The following is a 25,496-nucleotide window of genomic DNA, read 5'->3' as shown; positions in this document are numbered from 1 at the left end:
ATATTACTCAGCCTTAAGAAAAAATGTTTCCATTTGCAACAACATGAGTGAATCTTGAAATTATCATGCTAACTGAAATAAGTCTGACAGAAAAAGTAAAAAAACCATATGATTTCACTCATATGTGGGATATAAAACTGAAAGCAACACATGAACAAGACAAAAAATAGAAAGAAAAACTCATAGACACAGATAACAGTTTAGTGGTTACCAGAGGGTAAGGGGGGAGGAGGGGTAGTAGAAGAGGGTAAAGGGGGTCAAATATATGGTGATGGAAGGAGAACTGATTCTGGATGCTGAACACACGATGTGATACATAGATGATGTACTATAGAATTGTACACTTGAAACCTATATGATTTTAATAACCACTGTCACCCCAATACATTTAATTTTTTTAAAAAGCAAAAATACGCAACTGCTGTACTTGAAACCAGAGAGGGGAGGTCAAATGCCCATCCCTCTATTGCCATGTCCCCAGTCCCTTGGCAGACTTTGGAGAAACTTTTACAGACCCCAGGAATTTCTTTCAGTATGATCTATAAACCTCTGGACTTAGCTGTCAATATGACTAGAAGATGAAAATAGAAGTATAACTGAGGCTTAGTAAATGAAAAGTCCATTTCTCTTTTGCTTCAATAACTGTCCCTCTATTATGCAGCATATAAAACTAATTTGGTATAATCTTTTTTCTTTATTGGGTCAAATTTAGTGCTGACCGATACACTGTCCTTAGAACTGCAAAGCATTTGATACTTTCTTCAATGTATCTTAAAAGTGTTACAGTAAGGTGATTGGTTTATAATTATGAAAGTTCTAGAATGTAGAAGCTATGCTTTTGAGGATGGATTGTGAATATTGTAGAATCCTACCTCTTATCTAAACTTACTAGAATGTTCTTTATTGTCCTTGAAATAATAAAATGCTAATAAAAATAAATCTGATCTAACTCACGTGATAATATGGACTGACATTACCAATAAGTGTAAATGGCAGATTGAATATCCTATTCTAAATCCTAAAATTGTAAGGAAAAATTATTTAAAGCACACGATAAAAAACGTTTTATCAGAAATATTGAATTGGAAATGGCATATATTAATGAATAGTACTTTAATTTTCCCAACTTTTGAAATATTTTTCAGGTTAGATAATTTGCCTTTAAGTGAAAATGTAGCATCAGTAATTAAAAATTATATGATAAGTCTTAGTAAAGTCATTTTGTCATTCTTCCTCAAAACAGACAAAGCATGATTCTAATTACTGGGTAGAAAATCCTTTTGAATATCAAGTGGCTTTCAATTCTTCACACTCAACAAATAACAAGAAAGGACAACTAATAGAGTTGTCATCCAGTACATCATAATAATTTTTGTTGATTCTGATGACTTTTGATATGTGATTTTTTTTGTCAGAAGTATTCAAATAATTGAGTGACATTGTAAAACAAAATTCCTATCTTATTTATAGGAATACATTTTTGACACATTGCAATAACAAATTAAACGGGTAGAATTGATGCTGAATTCTATATTATTTTATCAACATGTAATCATTATCTGGACTCAAGAATTAATTGAAAAAGAATATTCATCTATTTTATTAAATGAGACATTTCCTATAAAAGCTTACCTTAAAGGCTTATCATTTACTTAAAGACTTATGATCACAAGACATTCTAGAATTAAAATTTAAATATGTATTTTATTGCAGAGAAATATAATAGCGTGATAAATAAAAGAGCTTTAGTATGAAATATGAATATAATTTTGTGATAAAATTCTGTAGAAAAATGATATTGAAATGTTATTTAAAATAGAAAAACAATCATGATTTTCCAACTGTGAAATGACATTTTCATGCATTTTATATGAATAATGATGAATATCTAATCACTAAAGTATTTGAATTCCATTGGAAACATTTTTGAAAGTGTTACAAAAGTTTCATTTTAAAGTGTCAACATTTTCTGGACACTGCAAATTATATCTTTATTATTTAAGCTTATTATTGGAAAAAAGTTAGGTGTCAACTTGGCTAGTCTATGTTACCCAGCTACTCAATCAAACATGAATTTAAAATGTGTGAGATGGTACAAAATTTTTTTCAACATTATTTTGGAGATGCTAAAAACTACACTTTTAAGATTACTAGACAATTAGAATAAATGCCCTAGGATTATGATTCTGAACTGGTCACCTAATTACCACTACTAAGTACAGTTTTCCATCTCACTCAAGAACATCTTTCATGAAAGGTATTTTGGAGTGCTTGATAGGATAGAGAACAAGGATATATGGCTATATTTTTGCCTCCTTGCTAATAGCTGTTGGCATATAAGGTAGAATGCTTTGTGATACTGTTTCACACTACCTGTTGGAAGAGTTATGAGGGAAGAATCATAAAGCCTTAAATACTTCTAATCTATTGGAAGCTCAAAACACATAACTGAAAAACTGAATAATAATTGAATAACTGAATAATCAAAAGACTTGGTCCAAAGCTTTCATGAAAGCATAGAATAGCAATAAAATGCAGCATATGTACTGTATTCATCAGAGAAACAACCAATGGGATATGCATACATATGTACATGTATATATGTATTTGCATATCATAACTGTGTATATGCTTACACATGTCAAAACAGTTTAAATATCACTTTTAGGAAAGAGGGAGCAAATAAAGCCATAGAATTTTAGAATGTGAAAGAAACACAAACCAATTACCTAATTTTACAGGTGAGAAACTAAAATCTTATTTACTCAGGTTTTCTAAAGTTTAAGCATCTCACTAAAGGACAATCCAAGATACTGTTCTCTTGGGAGTCTTTTTGGCTCTTTCCCTTTGATCAATAATAGCAGAGTTTCACAGTAGGTACCTACTCTAAACAAGTGCTAGTACTTGCTTTGAATGATATGATGGAAATATTTTTAGGCCATACTTTGGCTACTTGGAAAACAGTCATTGATTGATTAGTGAGGTGACATGGCTGAGGGAGTAATCACGTCATTGCCACATATTTGGTATTGCTGTCCTTACATCCCATGCTTTGGTTAGAGAAAAATAGAATGAGATTATTCTAAGTGGCTGTGTTTGACAATTATACTAATGATTGTTGAAAAGGAGAAATAATGATAAATTCATTGTTTTAGGAAAATTAATTTAGTGGCAGTTTTCTGAATGATTTCACTGGGTATCAAGAACTTTCGAAGCTGGAATTCTAGCAGGAGTGCCACTGTATGGTGTGACGTGAACACAAGATGATGAGACAGTGAACCAGGGTGCTGGCGTTTGAATCAGAGAATAATATTGAATGTCAACTATAATTAAATACACACACACACACACATACACATATATGCACTATATATATATATGTGTGTGTGTATATATATATATATTATGTGTGTGTGTGTGTGTGTATGTGTGTGTGTGTGTATGTATAGTCACGGGATATAAAGTACAGCATAGGAAATATAGTCAATGGTATTGTAACAGCTATATATGATGTCAGAGGGGTGGTAGATTGGTGGGTTATAACTTTGTGAGGGGTATAAATGTCTATCATGTTGCTTTGTACACCTGAAACTAATTTTTTTAAAAAATGGATAAGAGGCAACAACCTGTAAGAAAGGTAAAGGAAAATTTAATTTTTATTTTTTCTCCACTCTATCATCAGTGCCCCAAAACTGCCTAGGGCATAATTAAAGCTCACTCAAATTTTTTGAATAAAGTCCAGTTACAGAGAATTATTTCCACATGGGAAAACTAGGGAAAAGTGGAAATTATTTTATCCTGCTAGTGAAGGCAGTTAGTACAGCCAATTTATTACACAGATTAAAAGCTAGCTAGTTCAGAGATATTTAATTGTTTTCAAAAATAGATATACTATCAGAAGTCATACCACATTAACTTATTAATAGAGATAATAAAACAAATGCATACATGATTGACTTTACTTCCTTGTTGGCAAGAGTATTCTAGAAAGCTGGAGCTAGTTCACACTACCCCTAAGCATTCAAGGTTAACTACTACTAAACATGTTTCTGAGGAATGTACACATAAGTTTCATTTCCTGAAATAATTTATAACACGTGATAATAAATGTATCAGAACAACTATCTCCAGAATCATAAATATTAAACTCTTAGGGAGTTTCCAGTTGGCATTAGATCAATCCCCTAGGGTTGGGAAAGAAAGAAGTTACAAACCTGAGGAGCTATTCCAGCGGCAAAGGCTGACAGCAGAGATGCACCTGTGAAGGCAAACTATTGCAGCCCAAGTTGTCGTAGCTAACTCAGTTATGGCTCAGGAGGCCTGTAATGGGTCAGAACTCCTCTCCAGAATGAATCAGGACCCAGCACATTCAAACCAAGCTTGAGTTTGGGAACCTGGGCTTGGCATTGAATTTGGCACATGCAGCTATGACTTGCTGGCAAAAGATCTTGCTGTACAGGAGACAGAAATAACTACTTGTAAGACAAAGCTGGAATTGATAAACAAATGTTGTAAGGAGACATGTATCCAAGAACCCATGTTGAGAGGCACAGTGTAAGATAGTAGGTAGAGAGGATGTGGGTCTGGAGGCATCGTGGAAATTTAGCCTGGAGAGTCTCCATTAAGCACTGGATTGGGAAATTTTAGCAGCAGCTATGATCTTATCTGGGGGTGCTGAAGGTGCTATTAAAGTATCCAAACCTATTAAGACACAAGATGAAATAAATGAAATTCCCAAATGGGGACTGAGCATAGCAATAGGTGATTTTTAGAAGTTCAGAAGAGGCCATTAAGGTCTGGAAAGGACTCTCCACAGGAAACAGATTCCAGCCCTCCTTCCAGGCTCCCAGAGTGGGGCTTCAGTTCCCAAAGAAGAGCTCAAGGGAGACTAATGTAGATCTTTCACCTCTGAAAATTCAGAAAGTAGATACTCAGCAATCAGAAATTTGGAAACTCAGACTAGGAATAGAAACACTTCCAAAATCTGAACCACATGATATGGGACATGAACTGTGTTATCAAAATAGAGACACTGCAAGCAGATGAGCTATGACTCAGGGAACACTTGACACCCAAAAAGCAGTAGTAAAACAGAATGTCCTGGGTCAAGTTTTCAGCAAAGGGAAATTGGAACAGAGCTAGGAAATATGGTGTTAGTTTGCAAACAGCATTTCTTGGGCCATGTGAGTAGGGGAACCTAATTCTAAGCCAACATATATGGAGATTGGGTCAGATAAATACTTTCTTGTCAGTATTAGGATAGGAAAAGGCAGGAACAGCCTATGAAAAGATAACAATTGGCCTTAACTTAAGGAAATTTGGAAGGTTAGAGTCAGGGCAAAACTGGAAACTGATTAATGGCACTGAAAAATCAAAGGTTTAAAAGCACATTTTTCTCCTTTGTAAATCCAAGTAAAGTCATAACTGCCCCTTTCAACAAATTACACGTCACTTCTTTCAGATTTGCTGTGTAGGCTCTTTAAATCTCTGTGCGGAACTGAAGTTCACTTCCAGACATTTCCTTGTTATAAATAGCATCAAATTTCTCATTTTGGGCCACTGTGAAGTAATTCTTCCAGTCACCTGTAATCCCTAAAAATAACAAATATGAAAACATATGAAGGAATAAAATATTTCCATTATGAAGAAAAATCTAATACATAACAAAAGAAAAGCTTAGAAAAGTTAAAAAAGGCTTTCCTTGTATTTGAATACTTTAAAATGTTATTCCTCTTTTGCTGGTAATCCCATGTAGAAAGGTGGCTTATGGCTAAACAGAGTCTGATATTTAAAGACACATTCTGAGAAGGGTTAATTTTCTTGCCTGAATTTATGGGCTATAGAATAGTTTCCTGAAAGAGATTCTTTTAAAATTTCTAATTATCCTAGGTCACGGGGTTACGGTTAAACATTGGATACGGTCAGGGCATATTTTATTCCATGAGTTACTCTTGGAAACTCTACAAAGGACTGGTTATCAGCACAACCAAACCATGGAATAAAAAGCTGGTAAGTATCACTTCCCAGAATGTGTAAATAAGAGTGGCATAATTCTTGTAGAATATTTGTTATTTCTGAGTTCACTAGACTTATACTGTATTTGCATTTTAGATGAGAAGAATAGCATTAACTATATAATATCCCTGAACCCTTTTTTCAAATGTAAAACTTATGTGATGTAAATTTATTTAACTTGTTATACTTCGATGCTTATAAATATTTATATAAAAATAAATAAATTTTTAAGGTACTGCCAATGTGCTTGGAGAAAAACATTTACTTTTGCTATAAATAAAACATTTATTTAATACCTATTTAAGAATAGGTATATTTAATATTAATTAAATAGGTATATTTAATATAATTAATATATTCTATTGAATTGCAAGCTATATTAACCCTGATGGTTTGATGAAGATTCCAAATCCTTTTGATGAAAAACATCCCCTTAGACAAGGTTGTTTCCCTGGTTGTTATACTTTGTTCTATGTTTACCAGATGGAAAGAGCTCTGGGACATATGTGAAGGAAATGTATTTTCAAGATAGTTCATCTGTAAAGATGGCATTAAAAACAGAGAGCATAGATTTAAACAATAAAGAGTCATATATAAAATATTCCAAATATCTGAGTATAAATTTTATAACACACAAGCACATTTGCTTCACAAGAGTAAGGAATGTATAAAAAATTTTATTTTGTTAAAATAAAGTCTAATCAAAGCCCAGATTTTTCTGTTTCATTGCAATTTGGGACATAGGTATAAACACTGGATATCACCTGTCCTCTTCCTACTACCTTTACTATTGTGTGACTAAATTATGATATTGATTTATCCAGCATGGCATCCTTCAAGACTGTGTGTGCCTGGGCTTTCGGTCATATTGAACCCTTTTCACCTTCTATTTACATGTATGGCTGTTGCATTACATTAGGATTGTAATGTATGTCCTCAAGAGGCAGATGCATGTGTCATTCAATGATGCATGTCCTAGATAGTATGTGCTGCAAATAGGTGTTCATGAAGAGCTTTGCTATCTGTAAATTAATGAATGAATTATAGAATGCATGAGTAAAGGAGAGATGAATCTTGAACTATTCAAACTGGGAAGACTTGCGATTTTTGTATGTATTATTTATGATCAGAAAAATATTCTAAACGCTTACATATTATTTACTATTATCCTTTTGAAAAACTTGTGCCATAGATGTTAGTACTTTCTCCATATTGTTAGTGATGTAAACATTGTTTTGGCAGATTGATTAATGTATTCAAAGTCATAGACTCAGGGAGTGGCAGTTCCCAGATCAATCTGATCACAAAGGACATATTATTTACCACTTCGGGAAGGCATGTAAAGATGTCTCTCTTATTAGACTAGTATGCACTCTTTTAGGGTGAAGTTGGAGAAACCATAGAATCCACATACTGAACTTATCTTCTCTACCTCTATACCCTAATGAGATATCATGGGGGTGGTATCAATTTTCATATGAGTAGGGATAAAATTCTCCTGGAAGTTACATTCAATAATCTGGCATAATAAAAATTTGCCATGTTTAAGAAAGATATTTTTTTCTTAGTATTCCACCAGGAAAGTGTGTGTGTGTGTGTATGTGTGTGTGTGTGTGTGTGTGTGTGTGTGTCTTCTTTTTTAATTAGCATATATAGATGAGGGTAAGCGGGATCAAATATATGGTGATGGAAGGAGAACTGACTCTAGGTGGTGAACACACAATGTGATATATAGATGATGTATCACAGAATAGCTCACCTGAAACCTATGTAACTTTACTAACAATTGTTACCCCAGTAAACTTTAATTAAAAAAACAAAAACAAAGTAAAACAAAACAAAAAAACAATGTGACCACTGTTTTCTAAATGATATGGGGTCTTTAAAGAAAATGGTACTATATTCAGTTTATCAATGAAGAGAAAGAGGCCTATGCCAATTTAGACAAAGATTGAAGATTTAGAAATAAATTTGGAATGACTCACATCAGATTTGTCAAGACCACTCTCATTTAGCAGATTATTAAATAGGAGGAGAAATATGTATCAAATACTCAAATCTAAGTAATTTGGTAGCAACCACAATGTTAATCCTCATTTTATAATAATTCATAAGAAAGTGAAAAGGGAAATTAAACCGAAAGGAGGGAAATTAAACTCACCTTTGCGCATAAAAGAGGATTTGCTGTGATCCATCACTGTCTTTGGTAGATGTGTGTAATTCACTAGAGGGTTGTCCTTCATCATTCCAAATGAGGTGTGATGGATGATCTTATCCAAGATCTCATCATTCAGGTTCTTCTCTAGAAATCTACTAATCTTCTTGATTTCCTGCTTTGGATTCTATTAGTGGGTAAAGAAACATATCCAAGAAAATGGTAAACAAATCATTAACAATGTAAAAAACTATAATTTTTATAATCTTTTTTCTTAAATGTTGATTCTGAATATTGAATTCATATTTGGTTGGGTCTATTAATGATTTTTAAAAATTAATCATAAAATAAAAAACAATAATTTATAATTAACAAAAATAGAAGAAATTGTTTGTTTGTTCCAAGCCTTATATTTTCAAAGTACAATAAGAATACCCTTGGGCTAAATATTAACAATATTTAGAGAGAAACAATCTTAAAACTTATTTTAAGCTCAATTTGTAATCATATTTGAATTGTGCATGTTTTAGGGGCCCAGTATCTTTTTTATTCTTCCTACCTCTTTTTTCTATTTTTAATCAAAATGTCTTTGTTGTTTTAATAACAATATTTATGAACAAAAATAATAAATTCATGGACAACTTCAAGTATGTTTGCCTTAAAGTACAAAAACGGATTAGACCTTGCTTGGAAATAATTTATTAAAAATAAATTCTAATGAAGGGGCAAAGCTATCAAGACCCAAATTATTCATTAGCCATTGAGAATAAAAAGAACAAAATCTGAGAAATGAATCATTTTCCAGACGCTAGTGACATAAATTTAATATTTGTAACTTTTTAGAAAGCTAAACTAAAATCTGCATGGATAGATCTAGAAACATTTTGAGGAGGTGATATCTATGATGAGAAAGAGATGAATCAGAATTTTCCAAGATGCATGGTCTTTTGAGATGTTAGAGAGTGAATTTCCAATAAAGGAAGTAATTAAAACTCTTGGAGGTGTTAGTGTCTCATTGTGTTAAAGTGAGGAAAAAGCAAAATGGTTGGAGTTAGGTTTAAGTTATACACAGGAGTGAGAGAGTCAATAAAACTGGAAAGATAAATTAGAGTAAAATTGAGGACTTCCTTGGATATCCTGCTGAGAGATTTGGACTGACTGTATCTTTAATGCCATAGGGAAGCAATGGCATTTAATAATGTGTCTTATTAACTCTGTGTGTGTGTGTGTGTGTGTGTGTGTGTGTGTGTGTGTGTACATAGGTGTATATTTTGGCAGGGAGTTCCCTGGAAGGGAAGTTATGGCAATATTTTATGTATCATACCTTGAAGAGAGAAGAATGAGATGACTAATTTAAGGGGTGTCAGTGCTTGGAATAAGTAAAAGGTCAGAAATTATGATAGTGGATAAAAGGCCAAAAGAAAAGTTAGTAGTGGTACAAGGAAAACAAATAGATGGACAGGCAAATAGAGAGCAGTTTCTGTTAAGGATGTGAAGTATTTGGAGAATAATCTGTCCACTGCCAAAGTATCAATGATGATGTTAGTTTATAAACCAGTAGAAGTTAAAGTGGAGAGTGCTGACCCCTATTGAATCTTCCTCTGCTGCATTTCTCTTTCACCTCATTCATTAAGAATTTATGCTGACATTCATAAACCTGATGTAAATTATAAGATTTCCCTCTGAATTTTATTCTTGATATGTACTTGTAATTTTATTCTATTGTTATTATATTAAACCTCTTATATAACTTTATCTAAAAATGACTGCATGACAGGAGAAAAACATTGTCTTTTAAATACGATGTATGTAGAAGATTTGAGTGGGATTCAAAATATCTGGATATGCTAATAAAGCTTATTAGGCCAAACTGTTAATCAATATAATGAGTTGATTTGAATAAGGCATTTAACCTAAATAAGAGAAATGGTTAACATGAGAGTGTCATGTGGTGGACAGCATGATGTATGACTCAGAATTGGATACCAGCCCAGCCCAGGAAATGTATTTCTCTATTCTGTGGAGAAAAGGCAATATATTCAGAAGCTAAAATTGTTCTTTCACAAAGCTAATAAATGCTACTCATGTATCCAGGAAGTAGAGAGAGATACTTGGTACAGAAGGACAATTTTCTCTCTTCTGAAGAATTCATAACTTAACTCTGATTAATCAAAGCCATTTTTGTTTTGTGTCTGTGTATACTGGCAAATTTACATTAATTGCCTCAAAAGCACTGGTAAGTTTTAGACCCCAGATTCTCTATGGTATGCAAACAAGTGTGATGGAGGGTGGGGGCCTGTGCAGAGCAGAAAAACTCAGAGGACTCTTCTTAATAAGATGTGAGAAATAATCTGGGGGTTTCCCAGAAATACTTAGAGCAAGGGAGATTTTACCTGGGGCATGATTTCTGTTATGCAAAATAGGATTGATGTCACTATAATGTTTGTTATTGCTACTCATTTATTTATTCATTCATTCAAGCAATCAATTATTCATACAAGTGACTATCAAGGCCCCATTTATGTGGTAGGTGCTATGTGAGGTACTACAGATTCAGTCGGAAGAATGATAGATATGGTACCTTCTATCATGAATCTGAAAGTCTAAAAAGTATCCTTATTTGTATGCCCAGGCTTTAGAACTAGAGAAACTTGGTTTCTACACATTTTCTAGGTGTGTGTGTGTGTGTGTGTGTGTGTGTGTGTGTGTGTGTGTGGATAATTTAACTAAAATAGCCCAGAATAGGCCTGGAACTTTGCAGTAGTATTTGACCTAATACTAGTTCATACATGAGATTAGATGAATGCTTATGAGTCCCTGACTAAGAGGGAGGTAGTAAAAAAGTAAAGGAATGGGGGACACATTTGAAAGATATAATAGGTAGGGCATGTGAACCAGTGGGATGTTCAGGATATAGTGGAACCATATCCACTATACGGATGCAAATGAAGACACTTTATTTTCAAGCTTTGAAAACTGAATGGACAAATAACATTAACAAAAAGAGAGGATAAAAGAAGCCAAGGATTACACATTGAAGAGAGAGAAGCGAGATGAATTTAGTTTTTAACATGTCAAATTTGAGGGTCATTTAAAGAAAAGCATGGGTCTTAATTCAGTGTAGAAGTTAAATGGAGTTTGTTGGGCGGGGGTCATTAGCACATAAATAGTTTTGGCAACAATGGACATGGACATAAGCACCAAAATATAACAAACAGCTTAAAAAGAAAAATGACTAAATGGTAGATAGAGATCCACAGGAAAACCTAAAAGTGTGAAAATCTGTCACTCTGGGGGCTCAAGGATGATTCAGAATACTCAAATTGATCAATGTGATATACCACATAGACAAAATAAAGGATTAAAATCATATGGTCACATCAATTGACACAGAAAAAGCATTTGATAAGATACAATATCCATTTATGATTAAAACACTTAATAAAATGGATATAGAAGGAAAATACCTTTATATAATACAGGCCATATATAACAAAATCTCAGTGAATATCATACTTAATGGTGAAAAACTGAAAGCTTTTCCTCTACGATCAGGAACAAGATTGGGATGCTCCCACTCACCACTGTTATTCAAGATAGTATCAGAAGTCCTAGTCAGAGCAGTCAGGCAATGGAGAAAAATAAAAGGCATCCAAATTGGAAATGAAGAAGTCAAATTGTCACTTTTTGCAGATGACATGATTCTTTATATAGAAAACCCTAAAGACGCCACCAAAAAACTATTAAAAACAATAAACAAATACAGTAAAGTTGCAGGATACAAAATCAGTGTACAAAAATCCATTGCATTCCTGTATACTAACAATGAAATTGCAAAAAAAGAAATGAAAAACAAATTCCTATTGCAATTGCAACAAAAAGAATAAAATACTCTGAAATAAACATAACAAATTATGTGAAGGACCTATACATTATAAAATACAAGATTTTATTAAAGGAAATTAAAAAAAAACCACAAAGAAATGGAAGGCTATTCTGTGTTCACAGATTGGAAGAATCAACATACTTAAAATGGCCATATCATCCAAAGCAATGTAAAGATTTAATGCAATCCCCATCAAACCCCAATGACATTTTTTAAACAAATAAAACAAACAAAAAATATCATCAGATTGGCATGGAATCACAAGACTCCGAACAGCCAAAGCAATCCTGAGAAAGAAGAACAAGACCAGAGGTATCATACTCCCAGACTTAAAATTATACTACAAAGTCGCAATAATAAAAAAAAAAAGTATGGTATTGGAAGAAAAACAGATAACAGACCAAACGAATAAAATTGAGAACGCAGAAATAAACTCACGTATATATGGGCAGGTAATTTTTGATGAAGGAGCCAAAAACATACAATGGAGAAAAGAAAGCTTCTTTAATAAATGGTGCTGGGAAAATTGGAAAGCCACATGCAAAAGAATCAAATTAGACTGCTATCTGTCACCATGTACCAAAATTAACTCAAAATGGATCAAAGACCTAAATACAAGACCTGAAACAATAAATCGTAAAGAAGAAAGAATAAATACTACACTGATAGGCCTTGGGTCCAGAGAGGATTTTATGAATTTGACCTTAAAGGCAAAGGAAGTAAGAGCAAAAATTAATGAATGGGACTACAACAAACTAAAAATCTTCGGCAGAGCAAAAGAAACTGTCAACAAAACAAAGAGGCAACGAACAAAATGGGAGAAGATATTTGCAAACAATTTGCAAACACCTCCAATAAAGGGCTAATATCCAAAATACATAAAGAACTTGTATAGCTCAGCAACAAAAAAACAAACAATCCAATTCAAAAATGGGCATAAGACCTGAACAGACACTTCTCCCAAGAAGACATAAAAATGGCCAAAAGGTATATGAAAAGATGCTCAACTTCACTAGCTATTAGGGAAATGCAAATCAAATTGGATACCACATCACACTGGTTACAATTGCTGTCATCAACAAGACAAATAATTACAAGTATTGGAGAGGCTATGGAGAAAAAGAAACCTTCATACTCTTGGTGGGAATGGAAACTGGTACAACCACAATGGAAAACAGTATGGAGTTTCCTCAAAATATTAAAAATAAAATTACCATATGACCAAGCAATCCCACTTCTGGGAATCTACCCAAAAAATTGAAAATATTTATTGGTAAAAATACATGTACCCACACGTTCACTGTAGCACTATTCACGGTGTCCAGGACATGGAAACAACTGAAGTGTCCTTTGATAGGTGATTGGATAAAGAAGATGTTATACATATATACAATGGACTATTACTCAGCCATAAAAAAGATGAAATACTGCCATTTGTGACAACATGTATGCATCCTGAGATTATCATGCCAAGTGAAATAAGTCAGACAGAAAAAGTGACTTCACTCATATGTGGGATATAAAACTGAAAGTAACAACAAACAAGACAAACAGACAAAAACTTAGACACAGAAAATAGTTTAGTAGTTACCAGAGGGTAAGGGGGTGTGGTGATAGAAGAAGGTAAAGGGGACCGAATACATGGTGATGTAAGGAGAATTTATTTTGGGTGGTGATCACATAATGCAATGAATATATAGATGATGTATTCTAGAATTGTATACTGGAAACATATAATTTCACTAATCTATGTCACTCCAATAAATTTAATAAAAAATCATGAAAAAAGAAAAGGTACTCAGTATAAACACAATGGTTAAAAAGGATAAGAGGAATAAAAACATAATTGATTTTACAATTAGAAATTCATTAATGATCTTAGCAAGATTTGGGTAAGCAGTCATGGTGACTAGGCAAAGCAATCATATAATTTTGGACTCCATAGATTATGTTGAAAATTATATATTAATCCTTTTACCCCATGATTTAGTGGGGGAATTATCCAGAATGATTTTCTACCATTTACCTCTTTCATATCTTCATAGTACAAAAAGAGTATTGGGTGTTCTTCTTTTTTCTTCCACCAGCTTTTAACATGATCAAACCAGGAACCATAGGCCACTAAAACCAGAGAAACAGTCTGTTTCTATAAGCATTCATGAAATTAAAGCTTTGTTTCTGAACAATAAGTCAAATTTTCTAAGCATTCTGTGGAATTTAATAATCAAGAGAACTGCGAAATAAGGCTAACTTAAAAATATATATAATCAGCCAAATATGAATTTAAAAACAATCAGATTTTAAAAAATAATGTACCAAGGAAGCATTTCAAATGAAAATACATTGGCCTCCATTCCAATAGGTTATACTTAGCTTCACATGGAAGGAAACTATTTTTTTATGAAGTATTCATATCAACTATTTAAGTACTATAATTATGTGTATGACAGATTTTACTAATGGTTTGGGCAAAGTAAACAATTTCTATTGTGAACAGGAACTGAGACTGGATTTCTAGTAAGTGAAGAGAGGTTAGAGAATATTTTCATTAAGCAATGTTTATTTAATACCAGGTTTATATATTATCATAGTAAAATATTAGACATATGAGGTCTGACAATTAAGTTTGTGAACTTGTTGCAACAATGTTGCTAACCTGTTTTGATATCAGAGGGAATATTCATTGTGAATTTGTACCAACTGGATGAACAGTTAACCAAGTTTACTATTTAGAAGTGCTGAAAAGGCTCGTGAAATAGTTAGATGAAAATGACCTGAACTTTTCGCCAAGAATTTCTGGCTCTTGCATTATGGCAATGCACCAGTTCACAGGACACTGTCTGTGAGGGAGTTTTTAGCCAGTAAACAAATAACTGTATTGGAACACCCTCCCTACTCACTTGATCTGGCCTCCAATGACTTCTTTCTTTACCTGAAGATAAAGGAAATACTGAAAGGAAGACATACATACTGATGGCATTCAGGGCATCAAGGGTAATATGATGACAGCTCTGAAGGCAATTCCAGAAAAAGAGTTCCAAAATTGCTTTGGGGGGAGAACTAGCCACTAGCATCACTACATAGTGTCCCAAGGGAAGTACTTCGAAGGTGACTGTAGTGATATTCAGCAATGAGGCATGTAGCCCTTTTTCTAGGATAAGTTCACAAACTTAATTGTCAGATCTCGCATTTAATTTAATTTTGTTTTTTTAAAGATTTTATTGGGGAATTGGGGGAAGAGAACAGAGTTGGGGAATCAGGGAAGGGGAACAGACAAGCTTTTGTCCTTTTGTTCTTCAGTCTAGTTGTGGAGGACATTGCTTCACTGGTCCATGTTGGTATTGTGATCATTGCACTTCTTCCCAGGTGAGGCAGATTGGTCACCGGCTTCTGGACGGCAGCTCACAGCAGCTTTTGGCAGCTCACACCGGCTGCTCACGGTAGCTTATGGCAGCCCACTGCAGCAGGGGCTGCAGCCTACACCGCCACCAGCGACTCACGGCAGCCCAGCTCCAGGTCGAGTTGTTGTTCATCATCTTAGCTGCAGAGGGCAGTGTCACTGACCTTCATGTGGGATCCGAACTAGGGCCCTGCTGCTCAGAGCTGGCGTCCGAAGCCATCTCTTAACCAATGTGCCACTAGGCCGGCCCTGATTTAATTTTTAAATGGTATTTGAGTGTATTTGTTACTGACTCGGAAAAATAAGTGTTTTGAAAGGAAAAGTTATGCCAGTAATAGTTAATAATATTATTAAAAATAAAAAATTATTTATTAATTTTAAGCTAAAGCCTACCTACCATTTCCAGTCGTGAATCTTTCCAGATATTCTTCCCATGTGCCAGGAAAGGGTTGCAGATTATTCATTAAATCAAAATGGTAATATGAGACCGCAACATCCTTGGCATTTCGAGCCAGATAAATTATCTACAGGATGAGAAGAAAGAAAACCAATTGAATGGTATTTTATTTAAGAAAAAAAATTAATGTACAGTCAAGGAAAGCAACAGATTTGAAATCCATGAAATTAAAAACAGGAAAACATTAGAGAATTAATCAAACAAAAAGTTGGCTCTTTAAAAAAATTAATAAAATTGGAAAACAGCTAACAAGACTGACAAAATAAAAGACACAAAAAAGGGTATGAAAAGATACTCCACATTAAATGTCATGAGGTGCATGCCTATTAAAACAACAATGAGACACCACTCCACAATTATTAGAATGACCAAAATCCAGAACGCTGACAACACCAAATGCTGCTGTGGATGTGGAGCAATAGCAACTCTCATTGCTGGTGGGAATGCAAACTGGTATTGCTTTTTTGGAAGACATTTTGGCAGCTTCTAATAAAACTAAAAATACTCATACCATACAATTAGCGATCACTCTACTTGTCATTTCTCCAAAGGAGCTGACAAATAAGGTCCACACAAAAACCTGCACATGGATCTTAATAGCAGTTTATTCATAATTGCTAAAACTCAGAGGCAACCAAGATGTCCTTCAGTAGGTAAATGGATAAATGAGTTTTAGTATATCCAGACAGTGGAATATGATTCAGCACTGAAAAGAAGTGAGCTAGCAAGCCATGAAAAGGCAGAGAGGGAACTTAAATGCTTATTACTAAGGGAAAAAAGAATGTAATCTGTAATGGCTACATACTATATGATTCCAACTCTCTGATGTTCTGGAAAAGACAAAATTATGGAGACAGATCAGTGGTTGCCAGAGTTGGGGGGAGGAGGGATGAACAGATGGAGTACAGAAGATTTTAGGGCAGTGAAACTACTCTGTATTGTACTACAATGGTGAATATACAGAAGGTACCAAAAAAAATTATACACATTTTAAGAAAGGAAAAAACTGTATTAAAATTGTAATAATATATACTGATAAAAAAGATGAATACAAGTCATGCGTATACATTTTTTGGCACCTCCAGTACATGTCATCCTACATTTGTCCAAACTCATTGGATGTGCAACACCAAGAGTGAACCCTAATGTAAATTATGGACTTTGGATGATTATGATGCGTCAGTGTAGCTTCATCAATTTAAAAATGTACCACTCTGGTGGGGATAATGGGGAGTCTCACCATGTGCGGGGATGAGGGTGTACACGTCTGGGAAATCTCTGCCTGCCTCGCAATTTTGCTACAAACCTAAAATTGCTTTAAAAATAAATAAAATTTGTAAAAACCTAAAGTCTGTTAAGAGAAAGACTAAGAAGAGAATATTATGAATGACTTCTCTTTACAAAATTCAACAACTTAGAATTCCTTACATATCACAAACTAGCAAAAGTCAGCGAAGTTGAAATAGATAATCTGAATAGCCCTACAATTATTGGAGACACTGAATTTTAAATTTAAATTTCCCCAAAAGCAAATATCCAGGCATAAATGTTTCACTGGAGAATTTTCCCAAATAACCAAATAAAAACTGACATCCTTATATTTGGTTTTCAGAGAAGACCAGCATATCTAGGGATAGTGGGAGATTAGTAGGAGCAATATCTGCTGAAATGAGAATCCTGTTACTATATAACTTTGGAAAACTTAAGTATGTAGATTCAGACTGAAATAACTGAAACACTTTAGTTGAAACCCTTTCTTATGTAGCTAAGTTCACAAGGTAACAAGTAAACGAAATATTTGAGTAATTATTTACTATGTGAGTGAGTAAAGGGATAGGGTCACATTAAGAAACTGACTTGCAGTCTATAGTGTACCTTGCAGTTGTTTTTCCAGAAAGACTTAGGAAGAAGATCAGTTGGTACATGTGTCTTCACAACCCGAGGTGATGGATTCTTCTCTAATTGCTCTACACCTGGGAAAATTTAGTTTGGTATATAGAGATATTAAAGTCTCTAAGATGCTTGCTTGCATTTCCGGATTTTCTCAGCCAACCTTTTAAAATTTTTGAGCAGTATATAATGCTGCTAAATGTTGAGCCAATCATAGGTGTTGTTTACCTGTATTCTAAGAGGCAATACTGTAAAATGGTTATAGGCATAGGTTCTGAGGTTAGCCTCCTTTGATTCAAATCCTAACTCTATCACTTTTTCACTGTGAGGCATTTGAAAGTATCCCAGTCTCTATGCTTCACTTTCTCCACCTCCAAAATGAGGAGTAATAATACCAACCTTAGCACTTCAGAGTTTTATCATGCTTGTGCATATTATAAATAATTATAAAAATGTTTTCTGTATGTCAAAGAGATATTGATAACTAGTAATTCTCACAACAGTTATTGTTTTGCATCAACTATTTTAGTATAGATGATATCATTTTCATTATTTCCTTTATGTGTCATATATATATATATATATATATATATATATATATGCAAAATGAAAATGTTGTGTAACTTTTAGGTATTAGCTGAACTCTCCAAAGTTGTACAACTAATATGTGGTACAACTTGGTTTCATACTAAGTCCTTGGATAAGGGCTATATGAACTTCCCTGAGACAGAAAGTATCCATTTATTTCTACATTTTCAGCCCAGAAGAACCCAGGGGCCTGGATCTCACTACGTAGTGATTTGGCCAGCCTGATTTGGCACTTATGGAGTAAAGACATACTCAGAAAACTTCTGACATAGACTGAGAAGAGCTGGCTGACCATTTTCACTTACTATTCTGTTAATGGACTGAGTGGCCTTTATCATATCCCATGTATATCTGTTAACGATGCCATCTCCTCTAGAGCCACCAAACCCTAAGATCTCAATGACTGTTGTCTCTTCCTACAGGTTTCACATCTAACAATTCTTAAAAGTCCTTTGCATATTTTTCACATTATTACTTATATCCAGTCTAACCTCTGGATTACCTGTTAATCTTACATTATCTTCCCACCTTTTGCATATGAAGTCAGACCTACCCATAATTCTATGACTCATTCTTTCAGAGCAATTTTATGCTTCAATTGCTTACATACATTCATTACATATGCTAAAAAGCCACCCAGTATCTATTAAAATATCATTTTAAAATGTTATATATAGCACTTATTTTTGTTTCATAGTTTATTTACTGATCTATTTGTTTATTGTCAGTTCCTATGCACTTTCCCTATCCCCACCCCCAAAGTCAGACACTAGAATGGAGATTCCATGAGATCAGAGATGTTGCGTGTTTTGTTCACCAACAACTATTCTGTAGAGAGTAGTGCATAACACATGGTTGTATTAAGAAGAACCTCTTGATATCAATGCAGTTAGGGTTGCCCGACTTAGAAATAAAGATACAAATATCCCAGTTAAATTTGATTTTCAGGTTAACAACAGATTCCTTTTAGTATAAGTATCTCCCATTGTAATATTTGGGATATACCATTGCTAAATAAAATAGCTATCTAAATTTCAAATTTAATTGGGTAACCTGAATTTTATCTGGAAAAATTAATTATACACCAATAAAATGTTACCATGTATTTCATTATGCTTCTACTGACCTGGTAGTTAACACTTGACTCAGCATATAGGAATGAGAAGTCATAATCTTCCACAATTTACTATTCCTCAATGCCATGGCATAAACTTTTATGTCTGTTTCTCTTATGAAGTTTTCCCACATAATATGGTTTTCCTCTTTCTTTCCTCAACTTTGTTGAAAGATTTCTCAACCTCTTCTGTCTTGTAATTGTTTTGACATGTGAGGTCCTTTAACTGAACCCTTCATGTGTACAACTATGAATGATGGGAATATGTAATGACATCGCAAGTGTTCACATTTAGGCTCCAGAGTAAATCTGAGTGCCAGTTTATCCTCCTTTACCAGGTGAACTGCACCTACTCACTGTCTAGTAATCCTACAAGCCTCACTCCCCACCCTCAACCCCCACCTCCCACCAATAACCCCTGACTTCCTGATCCCGGGTTACTTTGAGTCTATCACTTTTTCATTTTATACTTTCCATGATCCTGGAGTCTTAACTCACTCTTGCGCTCATTTTAGCTGTGTATCCCAGAATAATCATTTAGTTCCAAGCTTTAGCATTTACTCTCTGACTTCAGGCCGCCATACAGAAGGAGTGCCACCCTCCCAGTTGGTCCTTCTCTGCCTAGCTCCAGCAAGGGAGAGAATTTGGATTCTGCTCTTTATATTGATATACAATTTCACCACTGTACTTCTTCTTATCCCAGGTTTCCAACAGCATTGGAGAGCCAGGCCTCACTTCTGAAACCCTTCTCACATTTCCTACAGGACATCATACTTTTTTTATTCTCTTAGCTCACTGAATATATCTTAAGAACTACAAGCCTTACATGACCTGTTCCTGCCTAGTCATTGTCGATTGTTTTGCAGCTCACTTTACCTTGTTTCATTGTTGTTATTATTGGTTGTTGTTGTTGTAATGGTTTTTATAGTTCCAGGATGATACTAATGTGTCTTTCCTGCTTCTAGACCTTTATAACTAATAATTTATGTTCCTGAAATATGGTTTCTCCAACTATGTGCATGGCTTGAGATTTCAATTCAGAGTGGTTATCCCTAATTATCCAATCTAAAGTAAACTCTCCTATTGTTCTCTTTCATAGAGCCCTATTCTTTGGATATGTAAGATGTACATATTTTTAGTTTATTTACTTATTTAATGTTACAATATTACTGTAAACTCCTTGGGGATAAGACATCTAACTTACTAATCATTTTGTATCTAGCCCATAGCACACTACATCATTCTTTAGAAGCATGCAATAAATATTTGTGGATGAAAAATGAATTGTATTAATAATAAATTTTATGTTTTAAGAGGCATTGGTGCTTCTTTACCTATTCATTTAACTACAGCAATATCCTAAATTAGGAGCTCATTGCTCTAATCTGCCAAATTCTATACTGCAAAAGCTAATAAAAAATAAGGAACATTTTTAATGTCACCAACCAAATTTTTAGTTGTTTTCTACAACAAAATTCTTTCATTTTCAATTATCATACCTGGATATGTAGTGGACTGTAACTAGTTTGTTGATATGCCTTGGTTATTGTACTGCTTTCAAGCTTGCACTTTATATGACCAAATCTACTCCATTTCCTTTGAGTGGCAATTGCAAATACAATAATTAATAAGCTATGTAAATAATATTACAAAACTATAACTCCCAGATGGTTTAAAATTACCTGAAACTCTTAGTCCGGGGACAGCCACTTCCAACATTGGAACTTTAGCAGTTATAAAATCTCGCTTACATTTTTCAATGTCTCCATCATTTAGAATCATGTCCACAATTTCACTTACCCAAGTGGTACCTGTGGCAAAAGGCAACATTTTTTATAACCATCACCTGAATCTGAGGGAAAAGTACCTGTTGGAAGCCTGCCATCTTAATACATCCTGTTAGAAAGTTAATGCTGCAGTTTCCCTTTATATGGCCCCAAACCCATTTTAATATACTTGAAGTAAATGGCTAGACTGACTGATAGGAATATTAATTTTATTTAGGATAATAATAATTTTATACAGAAGTTGATTTTCAGGAAACAAAGGTTTTAGTCAGACCTGCATTTGTCAGGCCACAAAACTCACCTGATTTGGGGTAAGTGGCTATCACAATGTCATCTGGCCTGCTGTGGAACTGTTCAACATTTTCCCAGTTGTCAGCAAAAACATGGATCATGGGATAACCATGGACCATCTTCAAATTTTTTCTCAGGAAGTCTTTTGGAGAAATCATTTTTTGTACCAGATTGTGCAGATACTTAATAGAATATTTACTGACAATCAAATAATGGAGAAATAAAGAGGATAAAAATCAGAAGCTGAGTAACTAATCTTATTCTTAAGATACTACAACTTGACACAAAGTGCAATAGGCCTTTAATACACTGAGAAAGCAGAGCTCTAAATACAAAGGGCATTTCTGTGGTGTAGATTACAAGAGCAGCAACTGGCCCAGTGACAAGAAGAACAAAGGTCTTTTAGTAGAAATGTTGGAAAGAAATTGAACTGCATATTTATTCTGAGTTAAAAATTACATTTCAAAAAAGCAAAATAAAAAAAAAAGAAACACACACACACACAAAATTACATTTCACAGAAGCATGCTAAAAAGTATCTGAACTAAAGGTAAAATAAATCTGTCACTCATTACATTTCAGTTTACCTCATTTTTTTCTTATAGGAAATCTGTTGTCTTTATCACTGATTTTGAGCAATTGAATTATGATGTGCTTTGGTGTGGTTATTTTCATGGGGAAGGGTGTGTGTGTGTGTGTGTGTGTGTGTGTGTGTGTGTGTGTGCACGCGTATGCATGCTTCAGGTTCATCAAGCTTCTTAGCAATGTGGGATTAAGGTCATCATTTCTTCAAATACTTTTTGTCTCTCCCTCTTCCTTCTGAAACTCCAAGCCCATGTGCTTGTCCACAGCTCCATGATGCCCTATTCATTTTTAAAAATCTTTTCTCTCTGTTTCATTTTGGGTAACATCTATTACTATGCCTTTATATTCACTAAATTTTTATTCTACAATGTGTAATCTGATGTTAATCTCAACCAATGCAGTTTTATCAGACATTGTAGTTTTCATCTCTAGAAGATCATTTTGGGAATGACTATATTTTTCCTGTTTCAACTTTTTGAACATAGTGAATACAGTTATAATGACTGTATGTGGAGTCTGCTTAAAAACACAGAACAAGTGAGTGGCAACCCAAAAATATACTTTAGTTTTCCCATCTCTGTCCACTTGGTCATAATGCAAATCTGCGATGCATCAGCTTGATCCAGGTCCAATAATGTCTCTGATTCATCTTAGTCAAATGAGGGTGTTCACAGTTTGTAAGGAAACCTTTCTTTGACAAAACAAACTTCCTTCTGACAAAAAGCTCAAGCTCTCCACACTGCAGAAATGTAACCATTGTCATCCCAATAAATTTTAATTTAAAAAAATGTTGGAAAAGAATGGATATGAGTAACAAGATGAAAACAAGGCAGCTGATTCTGAATACATACTAGTCACATCTGAGAAGTGGGTGTAACCTATTCAGGAACCTAGGAGGATTAGTCCTGAATTAGCATTGCTTCATTGTGACCAGTGGATGATGACAGGTTCAAAATTACATGGGGAGATGGGTGCAGGGGGAAGGTTTGGAAGACAGAAGATAACTAATTTCATTGAATCAGATACCTTGGAAAATGGTTTATGAATATTTATTTTCAATTATAAAATTAGTTCATAAAAATCTTTTAAATCCTACCAGAAAGTAACAATTTTATGTGGTTATATATTATAGCCTACATGACACAGCAAGTCTTCCCATTTAAGTTAAACCATAAGCTGAAAATTTAAATGTCTAAAATTTGGTTTTAAAGAAGATTAGTGGAAAAAGAGAGAAAAATGAAAAGCAATGCACCTACCTCTTAGGAGAACTGAGTCATCTGACATTAAAACTGAATGGTTCTTTTAATGAGAAAGCGATAATTCTTCCATTCGTCCCCCTCTATACAATGTCCAGTTCTATTTGGTCCACTTTGAACCCCAGCTACTGAAATAAATATAATAAACAATGTAGTCTATATTCTGGAAAGTGCTTTAAAGTAGTGTGTGTGTGTGTGTGTGTGTGTGTGTGTGTGTGTGTGTGTGTGTGTGTGTAGAGGAGTAGGGAATGTGGGAGCAGAGAAGTGAGGACTGGAAGTAGATTCCTGTTTCCCTTATGAGGCTTAATGTTTCTCAAGAAGACAATTCTGTCATGTTTCAGAAAACTAAAAGTGATCATTGAAAGCCCTGAGATTCTGCACAGCATAAACAATAACAGTTTTTTGTGGGAAAACTGAAATTGAGCAAAAACATTCTAATTACAAATGTGTTCAAATGGAAATCATTCAAAGAGCACAATCCTCTGTGGATGCAAGACAAAAACTTCAAAGAGATTTAAAAAGAAAATTTTACCTTACAATTCAATCACCTTTTTCAGTTTTAATTTTTAGTTAGTGGTGCTGCTGCTTGCTGAAAGGAACCTGGGAGCTGGTAATAGTCCCCGGAGGGCAGGGCTAGGGAGCCCGGGGGAGGGGAAAAAATAAGTTCAAGGATATGATTTGAATATAGTAGTCAGTGACTTTACAGGCAGTTGAGATATGAAAAGTTTGAACTAAATACACATACACACAGCGGCAAGCCCTGCTCAGAGCCAGGAAGCCCTGAGAAGGAAATGAAGCGGGGTGGAGGCCAAGGTGAATAAAGAGAGATTACCTAGATTTGAGTGTTCCCACAAGTCTTTCAGAGAGAAATGCACAGGGAAAGAATCTGAAGGGTCAGTGGATAGAAAACTGCTGCTTCTCTATAAGAATGTCTTCTAATAATTTTGGTCATGATGAAAAGTTTTGTGTGTGTGTGTGTGTGTGTGTGTGTGTGTGTTGTCTGTATGTGTGTTTTCATCTGGAAGAACACAAGTTTTCAACATCATGGAAAGAGCAAACATGCTAAAGATGAAATGACAATTTTGGCAGCAGAAACAGAGGCTAGAAAGAATGCTTTCAGAATGTACTTGCTTTTTGTCTTTTGCCACTCTAATTATTTCTACAAATGTGCAGATTTTTTTTTTTTTTTGGTATGCTGAGTCAGAAATACACTGAGAAAGAGTCAACAAAAAGCTTGTGTATGGAGGGGAAGAAATATGCCCCTGTCCTCCACCTCTCTACCTCAACCACCCCATAAGAGCCTCTTATGGTCTAGTTTCTAGTATTAATCTTTTTGTTAAAGGCATTTGTCATCATCTTAGATACAGTTACAACAATGAAGCCCTTGCTCTGCCTTGCTCTGGTGGTTATACCTATGTATAACCTGGGGAAGTAAAAAAGCACAGAAGGAAACTAGCACATTCTTTTAGATCCTCCGTTTCACTTACAGATTTTTAAGGAAATTTTAAAAGCATATTTGTATTTCTAAAAGACCTTGCCATGGTCAACATAATTTCTTTTCTTTCTGTCTCTCTTTCTTTTTTCTTTTTCCAGCCAGTGTTGTTTAATGTTTAGTTTTTGTGAAGGGTAGAAGTGTGTCTGAGAGAGAAGACAGAGAAAAAGTATTTCTGTGCACCTGGTGTAGTTGTATTTTGTTGCAGTTATAGAGAACTGTAATCCTTTTCAGTGCATCTGGCACCTGAATTTGGAGAGCATTGAGACCCAACACAGTAATATCTATCTGGCTCTTTTTGAGGATCTGGAACATCTGATTTTTTCTGAGATATTTTCTAAGTTCATTTTTTTTTGTATGATTTTGTTACTCTGTAGATTAAGGTATTTTTTTTCCCCTTTTGATGACGCATACAAGCATTGGCTCCCACAAATCATGCCCCCTTCCTGCTAGCCACACAATCAAATGACACATTCCAAAGAAAAAGGGTCAGTACAGTTCTACCACCTGCAGCAGTGGACCACCAAAATCCAACAAACAAACAAACAAACAAAAACACCATTTGGGAAATTATATAATT

At 34.4% G+C, this 25,496-nt stretch overlaps 1 protein-coding gene across 1 annotated transcript; it reads right to left on the bottom strand.

Moving 5' to 3' along the window:
* Positions 1-3,655: 3,655 nt before the first annotated feature.
* Positions 3,656-21,876, bottom strand: SULT1B1 (sulfotransferase family 1B member 1). The gene is made up of 7 exons (XM_019633231.1): positions 21,594-21,876; positions 21,188-21,316; positions 17,789-17,886; positions 15,854-15,980; positions 14,083-14,177; positions 8,177-8,357; positions 3,656-5,592 (listed from the first exon to the last, which is right to left on the bottom strand). The coding sequence occupies exons 1-7, from the start codon at positions 21,739-21,741 to the stop codon at positions 5,480-5,482; spliced, it is 891 nt and encodes a 296-aa protein (XP_019488776.1). The 5' UTR covers positions 21,742-21,876; the 3' UTR covers positions 3,656-5,479.
* Positions 21,877-25,496: the final 3,620 nt, after the last annotated feature.

This window comes from Hipposideros armiger, unplaced genomic scaffold, assembly GCF_001890085.2.
Source record: "Hipposideros armiger isolate ML-2016 unplaced genomic scaffold, ASM189008v1 scaffold_1261, whole genome shotgun sequence".
NCBI lineage: Eukaryota > Metazoa > Chordata > Mammalia > Chiroptera > Hipposideridae > Hipposideros > Hipposideros armiger.
This window is presented reverse-complemented; position numbering and strand designations above follow the sequence as displayed.

What these genes read in the sequence shown, in the direction of transcription:
- SULT1B1 (XM_019633231.1), bottom strand. Translation starts at nt 21,741, where the DNA reads ATGATTTCTCCAAAAGACTTCCTGAGAAAAAATTTGAAGATGGTCCAT. An exon ending in TCTGGAAAAACAACTGCAAG is followed by an intron (nt 15,981 to 17,788) that starts GTACACTATAGA and finishes CTCATCCTGTAG; the next exon opens with ATAATTTATCTGGCTCGAAA. An exon ending in ACTATGAAGATATGAAAGAG is followed by an intron (nt 8,358 to 14,082) that starts GTAAATGGTAGA and finishes ACCCACTAATAG; the next exon opens with AATCCAAAGCAGGAAATCAA.